Consider the following 17,070-nt stretch of genomic DNA (forward strand, 5'->3'; position numbering starts at 1 on the left):
ACCACTCGGTGCACACCTCTCCTAGAGCAAAGATGCACTGGAACTAATGATTTACTTGTGTAACCTTTTCCTCTAGGCTGCATACTCCCTGAAGACAGGAATCATGTCTTACTGGGTTCATTATTCCCACTGCTTAACCCAGTGCCTGAAGGACAGCACAGCAGGCACTTAGTAAGTGAGGGACTGATGAATCATTTAAAGACTACCAACGTAACAGAAATATGGGGAGGATGAAATTGAAAACACAAAAATGAGTTTATCATCATTAATGTTTGAAGAAATAAAAGTCATATTTATCTTAACTATGAATGATTCATTTCTTAAAAGAAAAACTAATACTTCAGATGATATAACCAGGAACCAAAACTCTGATCTGAAATAAAGAGCCAATGAGATGAAATTTTATACAAACAAGCATAAAGTCTCAAACTGATGTTTGAATAATACATGCAAATAAAGGATGAGGGTATATAGCTTGATAACTGTTTGTATTAAAAAATTCTAGGAAGGTTTTAGTTACATTACTTAAAGATGATATGCCAAAAATCTATCTTAAGTTGAATTAATACAAGAACATTGTTCAGACAAGGAGGAAGCAGAAGTATAGTGGTAGAAAGAAGCAGAGGTTCCAAAATGAGAACAGATTTAAATAAATGACTCAAATGTTGATGCTCAAGGACAATAGGAAGAAGAGCAAATTCTAGTACCAGATATAAGCGTTTGCACACATGCTCACATACACAAAACAAGGCACACATTTTAGGGGATCTAGAAAAACACAGAAGAAAAAACTGTACTTGTTAATTTTCAAAATTCTTAAAAATGTACAGGGGGAAAAACCAGCCTTTTTATTTCATTGTTGTCCTCTTCTTCTCTGGCAGGGTTTTACTCCCAAAAGTAACATTTTGGAAAAATTCTAAATAAGCCATAACATAGAAAGACATTTCTTAATTCCTTTAAAAAAATATGTTTCATGTAATGATTCCTTATAGCCTGTCTAGGTAGTTTAACTTGTATTGTTGCCCTGTCCAAGAATGTCTTTTGGCACAAGCGGCATCTTCTCAATGCCACGCACCCACCAGTCCTCTAAATACAATTCCAGTGTCATTTACATTTCCTCCCCATGAAGAGTTGACTCGTGAGAGTTCATGGTGCCAATTCATTCTTTGAAATAATCTCTTCTATCTCTGAAATACCACAGTACCAATATTTTTTTATAATACTTACGCTGTCCCATTTGGTAATTCAATTATTTGTATACATGTTTTATCTCTTATACCAGATTATAAGCTTTTGGTGGGCCAAAACCCGTCTTATCTTGGTAGATCCCACAGCAGCCAGCCTAGGTGTACTTGGAAGGAGTAAAGATGAGAAGAGAAATGGGGGCAGGTTAAGGAGGACCGGGAAGAAATAGAAGGTCCAGATTGTAGTAGAAGGCAGTTAAGTGCAGAGCTGCCCCAAGAAAGCATTCTGGGTCTATTTTTTGTTTCAAATGTCCAAAAGACATACAAATAATACTGGCATACCCCCTATGGTTCCTGGGAATTCAGTCTTAGGTTACTAGAAGTCAAAATAAGGAACATAAACTTTACCTATTTATGAATATAGGTCAAACTCTCCTTTTTTGCCCATGGAGAATGGATAAGAGATTAGGAAAATGACTAAAATTTAAGGTAGAAATCCTCTTACTTGAGCCATAAGAAAAACACACAACATTTCAAAAATCCTAAAATGGGTAGTGAAACCAAATAAATGGATTATTTGATTAATGGTAAGGCCACATCAATGGATTTTGCACAAATCTTTTCAAACAGCTGGGGAAAACATGTTTTTTAAATTTCAGTGTGATTCTTCTTCCCTGAATTCAATAATTTCATATCTAAATCCAAATGTCATATTTTCTCCTGACACAAACACTTACCATCCTCCTCAGGCAACTCCTCTGGACTAAGTTCTACCAATTCAAAGCCATGTTTGATACACCATTCTTGAGCTTTTTGTCGGTTTACACCTAAAATAATACGCAAAAATAAAAACCTTTACACGTAAAAATAAAATAAAACATAAATATTGTGGCAATACTCTCCACAAATTTCAGTGTGTTTACATTAATGTCAATGTTATTCTAAAGGCATCCAAAATAAAGTAATATAAAGAAAATGATTTCACAAACCCAAAGTGCCTGTTTTAAAAAAAAAAAAAAGTAAACATTCCAAGATTCCAAAGAGAACTAGCTGAAAATGTTTTGTAAACTAATAAAGTCACATGAGATGTACTATTCTAAGTTAAGGAAACAAATGTACTGTTTACCAAGGAATGGCAAACGTATGTGCCAACTACTGTCCTATCAAAGTTTCTTACCAGTTTCAGACACTCTATCGCAGACCAGGATCATCACCTCAGGTAACCACGCTTCTGCCAGTGGAAGCCATGAGGAGACGCTATCAAGACCAGATTTCTAGAAGGAGGAAAAACAAACACATAAACAAAAACAGAAAAAGAGACAGTAAGAGAACTCATAGAAAAGGCGGGGGGGAAAAAGAAAGCCCAAGACATTGTCTTATTCAAGATTCCATGGAAAACAAAATCTTACTTCTGTGCTGTCAAAGTAAACCACAAACGCTTGCACAGACTCTGCAATCTCTGCAGTGACGAGAAACTTGTTTGGCACCACACATAGATTGATATCCGCTGAGTAGTATTTATTATCAATGGTCCAAGGATAAAATCTCACAGCATCACTAGCAGTCGTTTCCACAGTAAGATCTTCTGTTCCAAGGATATCTAAATAAATGACACAACATCACTATGGAAAGTGCAAAACCAATATACACTGGGCAACTTTCTCAACAAGATACTAGATATCAATATGGTACTTGGGTTGCTTCCCTTCATGCAAGGATTTCAAAAGGCCTCACGTTTATCAGGGTATTTTCTTCTCTGATCATTTGATTGTAAAAGTAATGGTGACATAATGTACTCATTGGCTCTTTAAGAACACAAAAAGTATTCTGACTATTGGGTTGTCGGAAAAGTCATGACATATTTTTTCTATGGTTTTCGTTGCAAAACTGCGTCATGACTTTTTTGACAACCCAATAGGTTAGATAGTAGTAGAAAACAAATTAGTCATCTAACCAAACACCCAGAAAAGAGCAAGCAGAGAGACAGAATGACAGCTGTATGTATTTTATTGCTTATGGACTTCATGGGAGATGGAAGATATAAGAATCCTAAAGAATTTGGGATTCTACTCATGCCCATACTATTCTGTATTTATTGCAAGCTAAGAGGAATATAGCATTAAGGCTAAACCATTAAAAACATGAAGAGCTACACGTATTCCTTGGGCCAAATGCTTACGCTTTAATCCAACTAATAAAAGAATGGATACTGATAAATGACTCCAATTCCATTTACATTCAGCCTTGTTCAGATTCTTTGAAAGCCAACTCAAATTCTTGTTTGACAAAGACACTTCTGGCAAACTTTAAATGTATTATAGCCAAGCAAATTAAATGATTTAGAATATAACTAAATCTTTCAGAAACCCACATGCAGCATTGGGTATAGCTAATGAAATTCTTACGTATAAGCCAACTCAATGATGAACAAAAATAGATGTGGTCATGGAACCATCGAAGCATTTTGCTTCTATAATGTCATAAAATGTTTAGAACTGGAAGAGACATTAGAAATTGTTCTAACCTACACCCCCATCTCTCATGCCCATACCCACAACCTCCATTTTATACAGACGTGGAAAATGAACTTAGAGAAATGAAATGAAATGCCACTAACTGGGTTATTATAAGAAGGTACAGCAAAATGGCCACGAACTCCTTTTCAATGCATAATAAGGTGAACATGTAGAATATTTCTCAAACTCACAGCTAGGACACTGAAAAGTAGACATTAAAATTTCAATTCCAGAGCTAAAAATATGTATTTGAAACACTGCCATGGCTTTTGCTCAACAAAAAGATATGGGGAAATTATTTAGTTCAAACAACTGCTAAGAATAATATATAATATGTAAAGTGTGTATGCGTACGTGTGTACGTGTGTCTTTTTCATTGGTAAACTTTCATCATGTGGCTAATTGGAAGGATTGAAAATGAAACTTCTTAAATAAAAAAAATGAAATTTAAAATGAATTTAAGATTTTACCTTTGATGTAAGGCAGACTTTGAAACTAACTTTCTAAAAATTTCCACCAAAACCAGGATTATTAAATTAATAGAAGGTCTGTGCCAATATTTGAAACTGAGTTTAGCCGGTCTCTTTAAGAAAGCAGTGGTTCCTTCTGCTTAATTTCTACCCAAAGTCATAATCTTTATTAATTATCAATCAATTCCATAGCAACCAGATACAATGTTCTCAAGGAGCCTTATGACAAGTTGAGGTAGGACATAAGCAGGAAGAACACATGAGTTATTAAAATCCAAGATTCTTTATTCATCTAAATGTCTCACAGGAAAGAAAACTCCTAGATCAGTCTTTGTTGCAGTCAAAGCTAATACTCCCAACTCCAAACAGGTGGCACAGCAATATGCCAATAAAAGCACATATGGAAGAAGGCAAACTAAACCAAGGATAGTAGCAAAAATGCGGAAACTGATTGTTTTGAAAGGGCAGGAGGAGCCACCATATGAATCAGTCTTCATTCACAATTTTTTAAATAATAAATTCACTTTTTTTTAAGAAGAATGCAGAAATAGTAAAATAACAAATTCACTTGTTAATGGGGAAAGTACAAGGAGCATGGGACTATATTCCTATTGTCACTACAATCAGTGGTTATTTCCTAAACTGGTTGTATTGTTAAACGTTGGAATAAAATTTGGGTTCTGGCTTTTTTTCAAGACAGAACCTTCAACTAACATGAAAAAAATTAAATCACTTAAAATGTCATATGCTTACTAACTGCAATTTAGAATACCTGGATCCATGGAGGATGGTTCATTTTATTAATCAATGTTTAGAATACAAAAGAACAAACCAATGAGTGTTACTCAGAGCGCTGAAAATTTCCATTTTATACTTTCTTTGGTTGTCAAATGATTAAGATACTTACTTAACGCACAGAAAGAGGCTATTTCTTTCTCTTTTTTCTAAACCTAGATGAGAATAGAACCAATAAACCTAGATGAGAACAGAACCAACAAATTGGGAAAATAAATTTCACCTTTCAGTGTTTTATAATAGTAGCTGGGGTTTTTTTTTTTTTTATTCTTTGTGCTGCCTAAAACGATTTGATACCTCAATTTACTTATTTTTAACATTTTCTATCTAAAAAGATACTTTCAGCAAGGCTGCAAATGGACTTTATTATCACATCTGTGCCATATTGGAACTAAAGAGAGAATAGAAAAGACTGCTTCACTCCAGTTCTTATCCTCAATATCATAATGTAGAATTTAATTTTAAAAAATGTAAATATCTACACTAAATATAGTTCTTCTCCCTCTCTTTTCTATTTGATTTCAAGTGTTTAACAAGTTTATTTTTTTTTTCCAAATTAAAATAGAAATCACTCCAATGCTTATGAACATGGCTAAGAGTTTCTGGAATCAGCCAATATAATTCACTCATTTCACAGATGATAAAACTGAGAGCCAGAAAAAAGAAGCCCCCTTCTAAAAGGAGCAGAGCACAGAACAGAATTAAGGTCAGCAGCATTCCTTCCTGCTACACTGTGAAGCATTATACATTATGATATTTAGCATCTGAGCCAGATCGCACTTGAGGGTCTACTGGTCAAAAGCCGAGCCTAACCTATGGGCCTACAGTATCCTGTACCCTTTTGTGTAAACCAAAAATACTAGTCAGAACGAGGGCACCAGAATACATGAGCCTGTAGCCCGATTACCCATCAGAAAACGGTCTATGGGTTTCAGGTATTTATATGTCAAAAGTGAGTCATAGTGATCTCTTGGGGGTGGGGGCTGTTTGCCAGACAGACTTCCTAGAAAAACCTGCAATGGTCTCCCTTCTTTGCCCTTCACTAAACTGAACTTGATGTAGTGGAGATGGTGCACAAACAAAATCAGGAGCCACCTCTCCCTCCTCCTGGTGGATGTCAGCCTGTCTCATTCCCACTGTTGGCAGCCACCTGGTGGAGCTGTAATACATTATTTTTTAAGAGATGAACACTGGATTAATTGCTGGGTCTGTTACTACAAACTTGGTTTCACAGCTTAAAATATTGGGTTGTCAGAAAAGTCATGACATATTTTTTCTGTATTCTTCATTGCAAAAATGCGTCATGACTTTTCTGACAACCCAATAGTTAATTTGTAGTGTTTTCAGATGAGAGAAGTTAAAACGTCAATCCAGATCCAGTAGCAAGTATAAACCTTTCCCTCAGTTTTAAGTGCATGTATAAATCTCTTTCCCTGTTTAAGAAACTGTTTTACACAGCCACCAATTCTCCAGCAACTCCTATTTACTTTCTCACTTCCTTGGTGAACTTATTTCCCCTAGAGTCCCACGTGGCATGTTAGTGAAAACAGAAAGATTCAAGAGAGCTGAAGAAAGCTGTGTGCCAAGGAAGCATTTCCATTCAGTGATCCAACATCCCCCCGCAACACACACACTACTCCCGGTCTACCCTAATGTTCCTCCCCTCAGAGAAAGTGTACATCTGGTTAGAAAGGAGGCAGCTAGCTTTCTATGGTTCAGAACCAATTAGAGGTGATACTCTCTTCAGCATGAATTAAGAAGCCAACTGAAGTTCCAAGGTGAATTCCCAAAACACAACAAATATCCATTGTCTGTCTGTCTCTCTCCATTCTCTCTCTCTCTCTCCGTTCTCTCTCTCTCTCTCTGTCACACACACACACACACACACACACACACATATCACCCCTACCTACACCCTCTGTTATCCACGCCAGTCAAAAAAGACAAAGTAAGTGCATTTCAAACTAAGTGCATTGATACTGTTTTTGTATTCAAATCTTCTTTAGTAGAATTAAGGACACTTAGTACCAGTAGAATTAATGTACACCTAACTAACGGCATTCTTTGTGAAGAAAAGTGGTCCAGTGGTGAAAGCACATATTCTATGCCCTGAGGAAGGCGATGGCAGCCACCTCAAATCAAGACGATCGCTCCACAACTCAGTGCTCTTCTGAGAATGGAGTTGGTTTTATTCTTTCTCACAGACTGAAACTGCCTCTACACGCTGGTATCATAACCTCAGGCCCAGATATGAGTGTCTTTCCCGGTATCCACGCTTCTGGGACCCAAAGCTCCTCTCCCCTTCCCTTTGTCATGGCAGCACTAACCAGACCGGAAAAGGCCAGGCCGTACACCAGCACAGGCCTGGAGTCAGACAGACTGGCATCTGGATGCTGGCCCTCTGTGAGAACCACAAGTTCACCCTCAGGGCCTCATTTCCTCACCTGCAAATGGGGACGAAAACACTTCTTGAAGACTAAGTGAAACAATCCCTAAGTATAGACACACAGTAGGCCCCCAGTAAATTCATTTCCCCCCTCCCAGCTCAGTTTTTTGCATATATGACAACACTTCTGACAAGAGGGTAGGTCAGAGCCGCACTGAGGAGTTAGTGAGACACATTACAATTAGGAAATAACCGCCTCCTCTGAGCTGCTCTGGCCCCTCCCTTCCCAAAATATGCCTTCTAATATTTTTCTTTTCCATTGTAAAGGCATAAACCGGGACAGAAGAGAAAGCAATTAGGAAAATTATAGGAGGCAGCAGAGCCCGGCCTCAGTTGAAAGGAAAAGTAGCCATTATGAAAGCAAAAAATTGAGCGAAATGTAATTTGGGAAAAAATATGAAAGCCAGGGTTTTCATTAAAACCAGCAAGGAAAAGTAAGCAGAGAGACTTTTACAAATCATAATGGTTCCATATCGTTGCAGTCAGTTAGAATTCCAGAGCCACAATTTCATGAGAATGTCATTCAAGGTGGGTGCTGCTCTGTCAAATACTTCGTAGCAGTTATTAACGGACAGATTCTTCCCCGAGTACTAGTAGATGATACTGCTGCAATGGAGCTGTGTCATTTAAAGGTTAAAACTGTAATGTTAAAGTTGGGACTTTACTCAGACAAATGTCGGGAAATTCACATCTGTGATTCTCTATTCTACAGCCTCCTGGTGCAAGCACAGTAGTTAAGTTTTGGGAGACTCAACAGTTACATGTGGATTTCTGACTGTGTGGGGGATCAGTGCCCCTAACCCCCGCAATGTTCAAGGGTCCACTATGTATGCAATATTCATTTCCATCTGTACGACAGGTCAATTACTGCAGCATATTAAGTTGAAGGAAGAATAACTGGACTGAGTTAAAGCAACATACCACTGTTTTAACAAGAGTACAGCAATTCTGGTTTGCTTACAACACTTCATTACTTTCCCCTCACACGCTCCTTCTCTCTGGTCACACTCGAAATTCACATTTCCACGTGCTTTGGAGCTTTTTATATCACAGTGGAAAAGTTTTAAAAGTTGAAGCAGAGGAAATCAACACAGTCCTCCTCCTTTTCCTCAAGTTTACTTTCTTCCAATTGCCATCTGGAATTGGACACCACAGCTTTACCTTAAAATAACGGAGGGAACGGGTGGGGGAGATAATGGTCTCTGCTTGCCCTTAGAAGACCTCACAATGCAGTGAGACACACACGTGCACACAAAAACATAAAGCCGGCAGCAAGGCGAGACTATGGAGAAGTGTTTTATGAGGGCTAAGGAGGAACATCAGCCTCTAAGTTTTATGGGCTACATGCAAAGACCACTTTATCAACCCCAGTGGCACAGGTGATGGACAATTCCTACCCATTTCTGGGAGTTGGAGGGGATTTCTTTGACTTTCATTACTATTGCTTATTTATTCAAAATCATAGTTCTAGATATACATAAAGCAGTGGTTCTTTACGGGGAGGTGATTTTGCTCCACAGGGGACATGTCAACATCTGGAGACATGTTTGGTTTCACAAATGGGAAGATGCTACTGGCATCTAGTGGGCAGAGCCCAGGAGTACTGCTGAACATTCTGCAATACACAGACAGCCCCCACAATAAAGACTTACCGGGTCCAAAATGTCCACAGTGCTAGCGCTGAGAAACCCTCATCGAAAACAAAGGAACTTGTGGAACTGACTTAGCAGTATTCATGAAACAAAATAAAAGTTCTAGAATGCAAAGTTGGTTTTATTCTCTCTTAGAACTGAAACTAGCCTTTACAGCCAGGCATCATACCCCCCACCACAAGATATAAATGCCTTTCATTTGTAGCTAATAAAATCTATCTCTGATAAAATATATCTTAAATGTCTTCTTTAACTATTTTAACCACAAAAATTACCTGGCAATTAATCTTAGATGCTTTGAAAATAATTCATGAATGGTGGTTTTTCTGGAAGAATACATAAGCCTAAAGAGGACAATTATGAGATGAAAATAATTTTTATATTCAAATGGTTAAGTTTTCATCAACAAATCAGCATCGAGTAATAAAACCTCACAAAAAATGTCAATGTCTGTTCAGGATGACAATAGTATCTCAGCAGATGCTAGCTTACTGTGAAAGGAGGTAAACATGTCTGAGATAAATTTCTCAAACAGAGTAAGTTTCATGAAGAATATGTGCTCTGTAGCCCCTGTATTCAAATATTGAAAATAAGTTTAGTCTATTGGAGAAACATCACAAAACCAACAGAGATCCAACATCCCAGTTTCCAAAAGGTCCTTCAAAAAGGGTAAATTCATGATTGGGCAATACACAGTCAAAGGAACTTGGAAAAAGAAAACATTGGTAAATCGGACTTCATCAAAATTAAAAACTTTTGCATTTCAGAAGATACCATCAAGGAAACCAAAAGACAAGCCACAAAATGGGAGAAAATATTTGCAAATTATATATGTGATAAGAGACTTGTAACTAGAATACTGTATCTAAAGTATTCTTACAACTCATTAAGACAAAAAACCCAATTTAAATATGGGCAAAAGATCTGAATAGTCATTTCACCAAAGAAGATATATGGACTATATGCATATGAAAAGATTCTCAACATCATTAGTTAAGGAAATGCAAACCAAAACCACAATGAGATACTACATTACACCCACCAGAATGGCTAAAATAAAAAATACAGATAACAACAAGTGTTATTATCTGTTATTATCTGACAAGTATTGTTGTCAAAAATGTGGTGAAATTGGAACCCTCAATCATTGCTGATGGGAATGTAAAATGGTATAGCCACTCTGGAAAACAGTTTGGCAGTTTCTTAAAATAGTACAACAGTTTCTTAGAATGCCCATAACAGCATTGAATATTCATAATAGCCAAAAAGTGGAAACAACCCAAATGTCTATCAACTGATAAACTGATAAATAAAATGTGGTACAGCCATCCAATGGAATATGAAACACTTGCTACAACATGGATTAATCTTAAAAACATTAAGTAAAAGGAGCCAGACACAAGAGACCACATATTATATAGTTTCTTTTATATAAAATAGCCAGAAAAGGCAAATCTGTAGAGATGGAAAGTACATTAGTAGTTGCCTAGAGCTGGGGGTGGGAATAGAGAGTAGGACTACAAACTGGCACAAGGTTTCCTTCTAGAATAGAAATAGAAATGTTCTATGTTTAAAACAGGTGGGTTTTTATGATATTTAAATTATACCCCAATAAAGCTGCTAAAGAAATCATGGGGGCTGGAAGATAATGCCCTCGTTTTACTGATGAACTAGGTAGCGAGGGGCATGTTTGAGATACTTAGAGCACTGATGGCACACATAAAGACACTCAGCAAATATTTGTGGAGTGAAAAGTTAACTTAAAGTCAGTTAGGAAGAGGGGAGCACTCAGTGCTCAATTCACACATTTTTTTTTCCCCCCTACAAAAATCCTGAACAACCCCAGCAGAATTCAGAGAGAATGGCAATTCTCTTACGTCAGCATAACAGTCCTCTTTATTACTAAATGATCACCCGTTTTTCTGCTCTGAGCATACTGATGTTGATCCAAGCACGATAATACTTTCCCCCACCTCTGTGGAGAACCAGCCTTCAGGTCTGTGTGGAAAATTAAATCCTCAATAGGTTACTTGTTACTGAACCTAAAACATCATAAAGGCTCTTTAAGAGTTTCACAACTATCCTCTCTGTCTTCACCTACGTCAGTGTTGCTTCCTGAATAAGTAATTATTAGAGATGTGTTTGTGGTATCTGTGTGCACTAGCTCCAACATAAATACAATGTCATATCCCGATTATTATTCTTGTCAGGCATATTTAAAACAATTTTCATACTTTAACCTTTTTAAAAAAGGGGTTTATATCAGATTTCATTGTTTCTTGAGTGTCTGTATTTGTTGAGGAATTACACAGGTCAAAAGGCAGCCAGTTGTTTAAACCAAAAGACCACTGGATACTTTCTAGATGTTTTTACCTTTTCTATACAAAAATAAGCAGTTAAATGGCCCTGCACTAAAGGTCTAAGTCTAGATACACTCAGAATCTTCCAGGAGGATACAGCATTCTCTGTATCATAAATGGTTTTGTGCAATGTGGGCTGATGCATAATATTTTTCCACTGGTGTTTCTCCTACTTTCCACCCCCCTTTACTGGAATGACACTTATGAGGAAGACTAACACCTTATAATCATTTAACTCATCAACAATATCTAAGGGAATTAGTCTAAAACTTCACACACACACAAATTCCCTACTCCGTGAGTAAGTAAACAAATTGGGCACCAAGAGGTATTTTCATTTATTATTAAACTTGCAGTTCATCTACTAAGGCTCCAACTACCATAAAAGAGAAAGTGTAAACTTATGAGCCATAAAAGTTCTCATCTTAACAGTAAAATCTTCTACTGTAATCTCTTCTATCCCTACCTCCACCTTGAATGCATACAGTTCTGGCTGTCATTACATTTCACATATACAAAAGAACTGGAATTGAATACTGGCTCCCCAACTTTTAGGAGCTTAAAACCTTAAAAATCTCAACTTCTTTGAGCTTTAATTTCTCTCTCTCTCTCTCTCTCTCTCTCTCCCTCTCTCTCACACACACTCTCTCTCACACACACACACACATACACACACACACACACACACACACACTCACACAAATAATATAGATGTGTTTTTTAAGTCCCTTTGGGCCTGGAAGAAATATGACCTTGTATTTAATCTTTCCTCCTCCTTAGGTTGATGACTTATCCTCCTCCTTTTAATAAAGATAAAAATCTTAAGCTTTCTTTTAATTTTAATTGGAAATTTAAAAATATATTGTGTCATAGCTAAAAACAAATCAATGTCCAGCCCCACTACTGGTTGAAATCACTGGCCACCTACTGAATCACTGTGGTGACAGCTCTAGGCCCTTGAGATAGATGTTGCTGGCCCATCTTTCTTCCTTTGAAGAAAATAAAGACTTGGAAATATACAATCCAAAAGCAGAGTCCTCCTACCACAACTAAATAAGCAACTTTACTTAAGCAAAAATTATTACTTATTCCCAGAGTAAACCAAAAGGCTCCACTCAGAACACCTCTAACAGCTACAGAAACATGCAAATTAAAAGCCCCAAGCTCTTATCCCTAGTCTCTTGCTAGACAATGTTGGTTAAGCTGTATAGTAGCCCCTATCTTTGAAATAAGAATGTTCACCCTAGTGAATCACTTTAAGATCCTTTTGTAAGTATAGGAGTCTGACAGGCCTAGAAATAAACTCCCAGTCTTGAAGAAGAATGAATGTTTCCCAAAGAAGCAATGCCATAAATGATGGCTGGCTTCGCCTGTGTTATTATTTTAAAACCTTCTTTTAGGGTTAATCTTTCTATCGTTTTTTACACCGATGCCACCTTAAATTTAAATAGTTCTGATTGCTAAGGAATTCCAACACATTTCATTCCCACATTCCAAGCATACAAATCCTGAATATGAACATATATGGTCCAGCACTTACGACTTGAGCACTGTGGGCAAGTCACCTAGCATTTTCAAGCCTTGGTTCCTTCATTTATAAAATGGAGAGAACCTGACTTCATGACTTCACAGGGATACAAGAACCAAATAAACAATGTGAAAACATGTTTGGGAGGAGTGCTGATATACATATAAATGCTTGCTAGAAGATCTCCAAATTCCCACATTTCACTAAAAGAAAGAAATGTTCATATGTAGAACCTGAATGGCTTCTAGTTGCTGAGTGGCATTACATATTTTAAAGCCAAACAAGTCCCTTGGGACTTTTCTATCTAAAGATCCTTCAAGAAAGGTAGAGTAAGAAGTTAAAACTTAGGTATCTACGTTTTAATATTTTCACAGGTGGAGCACACACTTGCACTACATCCCTCTTGAGGGCAGGAATAGTAAGTACCTTAGTCCTCATTTTAGCTACAGTAACCGGCACAGAAACTAGCTCTGTGCTTAATATCAGAATACACTTTTCCAGAATAAAAGTAAATGTTCATGCATGTAAAGTGGAAAGATGTTTGGCCCTGGAGTACAGATACCGGCTCTCACACCACATATAGCCTCGCACACGTCCCTCAAGCGTCCTGAGCCTTCATTTCCCTTCAAAAATCTACAGTGTAAATCTGTAATGCTCCTTTTATCTGATGCCAGACACCCAGCCACAATACTGTAAATAAAGCCTTGGAGCGACAAAATGAAAAAAAAAAAGTTTCTCACAAAGTCCATACATGCACTTTATCCATAGTAGAGGGCTATGGATTTTTATTTCATGTATATTTATAACAAGCTTGCTTATTTGGTTATGAAACATTTCCTATTGTTGGCTAAAAGCAGTAAAATAGATCAGGTATGGAGGAAAGAGAAGCCCAAAAGGTTCCTCTTCCTGATGCACAGAAAGAAACTAAACCTTCCCAAAAAGGTAGATCAGGTTCAATAAAAAAATCATACTATGGCCTAATATCACTGAACATTTGACAAAAATCATTCATTATGGTAGTCGCCATCTCTTATGCCCAAATTACACTCGATTCGTGATTAATTTAATTCAATTTTTAATTATGGTAAACCATAATGAAAGCTCAACAAATGCTGCATTCCAACACTATCCACTGTTAGCCCACTTATTAACCTGGGAGGGAACGATAAAGCCCTCTTTTACAGTTCACTTTTCCTTACTCAAGTAATTCCTTCACTTAACTGCTCTCATTTTTCACTACAGAACATTAATGGAAGCATAAAGAAAGGTCATCTAATTTTAATGAACACAAAAGTTGGCTTTTGAGTTATTAGAGGCATTTTATATATAAAGTGGATTATTTTACAGAATTAATTTCCCCCCCAATGATGCCATTATACTTTGAAGAAAAACAGTGTTATTATTTGCCAACTACAGGTAATCAGCTCCTCCAAGGAAGTGACCACATCTTTCAATTCTGATCCTTAAAGTACATGATAGAGTACTAGAGCCATCAGAATCCTTAAATATTTCTGAGACTGGTTTTGAAAGGACTTTTATATATCAGTAAAGGAAATCCAAATGCATATACAGTTGACTCTTGAACAACGCTGGGGTTAGGGGAACCGACCTCCCCTATGCAGCTCCCCCCAAAACTTAACTACTAATAGCCTACTGTTGACTGTAAGCCTTACCAATAATATAGACAGTTGATTAACACATATTTTTTGTTATATGTATTATATGCTGTATCCTTACAATAAGGTAAGCTAGAGAAAAGAAAACATTAAGAAAATCATAAGGATGAGAAAACACATTTACAGTACTGAAAAAAATCTGTGTATCAGTGGACCCAGGCAGTTTAATCTCATGTTGTTCAACAGTCAATTGTAAATGTTTTGGAAAGTTAAATACGCCAAGACTCTTAAGCAAATTCTGATAGAATTACACTAAATGTAATATATGATGGAAACTAATTTATAATATACTGTTAAATAAAAAATATCAGAATAAAAATTATATAGAAAATGTTATATATAAAATATATATAATATATTTTATATATCTATTATAGAAATCATATGTATCAAATATATATTATAAATCTATAAGTCTATATATTTATATAAATGTAGTTTTATACATTTTAAAAAATATGAAATATTTTTAAATTTTATTATATAAAATATAAAAATATATAAATGTAAAAATTACATATAATAGGCTAAAATTACATATGAAATGTAATTACAATTTAAAAAATATCTATGCATTGGAAAAAAGACTGGAATAAAATGCATAGAAACATTAACAGCATTTGTGTTTGAGTGATGAGAGCATGGATGCCACGTTCTCCATATGCTAAATCTTACTTAATGAGTATACACTACTTCCATGAAACTACTTTTTAACAAAAGAAAATAAGTAAATAAATGGGAAGGAGCACTGCTTACACGTAAGAAAATGGCATAATTAGACCAGTTACCCTTTAGTAAGTGCTATCATTAAACTTTTACCCTCACAAGGACCTTTTTAAATGATCACAATGATAACTAATTTATAGAATGAATATTTGTCCTGGAGAGACATCCTGTCTAATTCTGTCACCTGACAAGTTCAGGAAAAAAATTATAGTTGCATGATGCTTTACAGTTTACAAAGCGCTCAAAATGTCCCATCGCTTGTCCTTCCAACAATCCTGTGAGATAGGTTCAAATGCCCCATTTTATGGATCAGGAAAATAAGGGTTGGAGAGAAAACGTGCTTTAATAATAACACCTGCTATTTATCGAATGTTTACTATGTGCCAGCCTCTGGGTAAAGCACAACAATCCTGTGAAAATTATCACCATTTTACAGATAAGAAACTGAAGGGCAGAGGTTAATCGTGCTCACTATCTTACAGTGAGAACATGCTCTAACTCGAGGCCATGCATTGAAAACAGGAGCCCTGCGTTATAATCCGCTTCCCACAGCCCTTTAGCAGAAGAGCCTATGATCCAGTTCTATGACCTATCCTCTACACTGGTCTCCACGCCTACTATTTATTTTAAGAGTTTGCCAGTCACTGTGATTCCAGAGGCAAAGGGGCTAGGCCCAGTAATACCCCAAAACTAATGCTGGCGGAGAGGCCGCCTAAGCTCAGGAGGAAGACAAGGCAGTGAATAACTAGTGTCGGGGACAAGGCTAACAAGCCTCCTAATTTATACATTAAGAGGTAACCAAGAGGAAACAAACTACCTCAGGCAGGGGCAGCAACAAACATCGAAATTCCTGCACTTACAACTCGGATAACTCGGTACAATTTCCGGAGTGCCTTTGGGTTCATCTCAAAGGATCTCTGCAAAAATCCGTGGGCTGGGCCGGGACAGGGGTTAGTCTCACTTTACCGAAAAAGCTGGAAGAAACGCAACAGTGGCCCGAGCAGGCACTAGAGCAACGGGTGTAAAAGCTAGGGGCAAACACCTGGGGAGACCGGGCACCTCCACCAAGTCTGTGCGGCACCCGAGGGGCCTCAGGCCAGAGCAGAGTGAAGGAAGAGCCCAAGGCCCGCGGCGGGGACCAAGGCCCGGAGGGAAGCCGCGGCGCTGAGGCCGTCGCCCGCCGGGGTTCGAGGACCGTGGAGGTCTGCCTAGGAGCTTCGCTACTCACGTTGGACCAGTCGATCTCCAGTGAAAGTGGAAGAGCAGCTGGTGATAAGAGCACAGGGGACTCCCGCAGCCATAACTGCGCTCCTGAGCCGGTTCCGTCAGGAGGCCACTTCCGCCTTGGGCTGCACCACGGCCGCTGGCGCGCGGGGGGAAACACGCCAGGAACTGCGCGTTCTCAGAATGGCCGGGCGGCCCTGCCTCCTCCCTCACCCCCTCTTCCGCTCCTGGCGTAGGACAGACCGCGCTTGGTGTTGCCATGGGGACGAGCTCACTCTGCAGAAAATATCCGCGCTTGCAGACCCGGCCTCCCAGGAGAGGCGGCCCTCCTCGGCCCTAGCTATGGCTCAGGAGACTGAAAACTATGATCCCATCGGAACCATCTTAATCCAGGTGGGAACTGGGCCCCTCTCGGCCCTGTCCAGCTAAGACGCTTCGGAACGAGCCCAGCTGCTCCTGTCCGCTCGTACCCACCCTTTTGGAGCGCCTCCCC

At 38.0% G+C, this 17,070-nt stretch overlaps 2 protein-coding genes across 5 annotated transcripts in view; one reads left to right on the forward strand and one right to left on the reverse strand.

The window, feature by feature from the left end:
- The window catches only part of AAGAB (alpha and gamma adaptin binding protein), a 46,625-nt gene extending 29,919 nt beyond the window's left edge, over nucleotides 1-16,706 (reverse strand). For 2 of the 4 annotated variants that reach the window (XM_019647297.1, XM_019647299.1), the window contains exons 1-4: nucleotides 16,582-16,705; nucleotides 2,594-2,784; nucleotides 2,362-2,458; nucleotides 1,922-2,011 (exon numbers count right to left, since the gene is read on the reverse strand). In XM_019647297.1, coding sequence (XP_019502842.1) covers nucleotides 1,922-2,011; nucleotides 2,362-2,458; nucleotides 2,594-2,784; nucleotides 16,582-16,654 — 451 coding nt within the window. In that variant the 5' untranslated portion in view covers nucleotides 16,655-16,705. Of the gene's footprint in view, nucleotides 1-1,921; nucleotides 2,012-2,361; nucleotides 2,459-2,593; nucleotides 2,785-16,581 lie in introns of all 4 variants that reach the window. The other 2 variants (XM_019647298.1, XM_019647300.1) reach the window with 2 other exon arrangements.
- A 143-nt stretch (nucleotides 16,707-16,849) lies between these two features.
- The window catches only part of LOC109385245 (IQ domain-containing protein H-like), a 32,740-nt gene continuing 32,519 nt past the window's right edge, over nucleotides 16,850-17,070 (forward strand). The window contains exon 1 of the mRNA XM_019647302.1: nucleotides 16,850-16,970. Within this exon, the coding sequence (XP_019502847.1) occupies nucleotides 16,920-16,970 (51 nt within the window). The 5' untranslated portion in view covers nucleotides 16,850-16,919. The remainder of the gene's footprint in view (nucleotides 16,971-17,070) is intronic.

Source organism: Hipposideros armiger, unplaced genomic scaffold, assembly GCF_001890085.2.
Source record: "Hipposideros armiger isolate ML-2016 unplaced genomic scaffold, ASM189008v1 scaffold_110, whole genome shotgun sequence".
Lineage (NCBI taxonomy): Eukaryota > Metazoa > Chordata > Mammalia > Chiroptera > Hipposideridae > Hipposideros > Hipposideros armiger.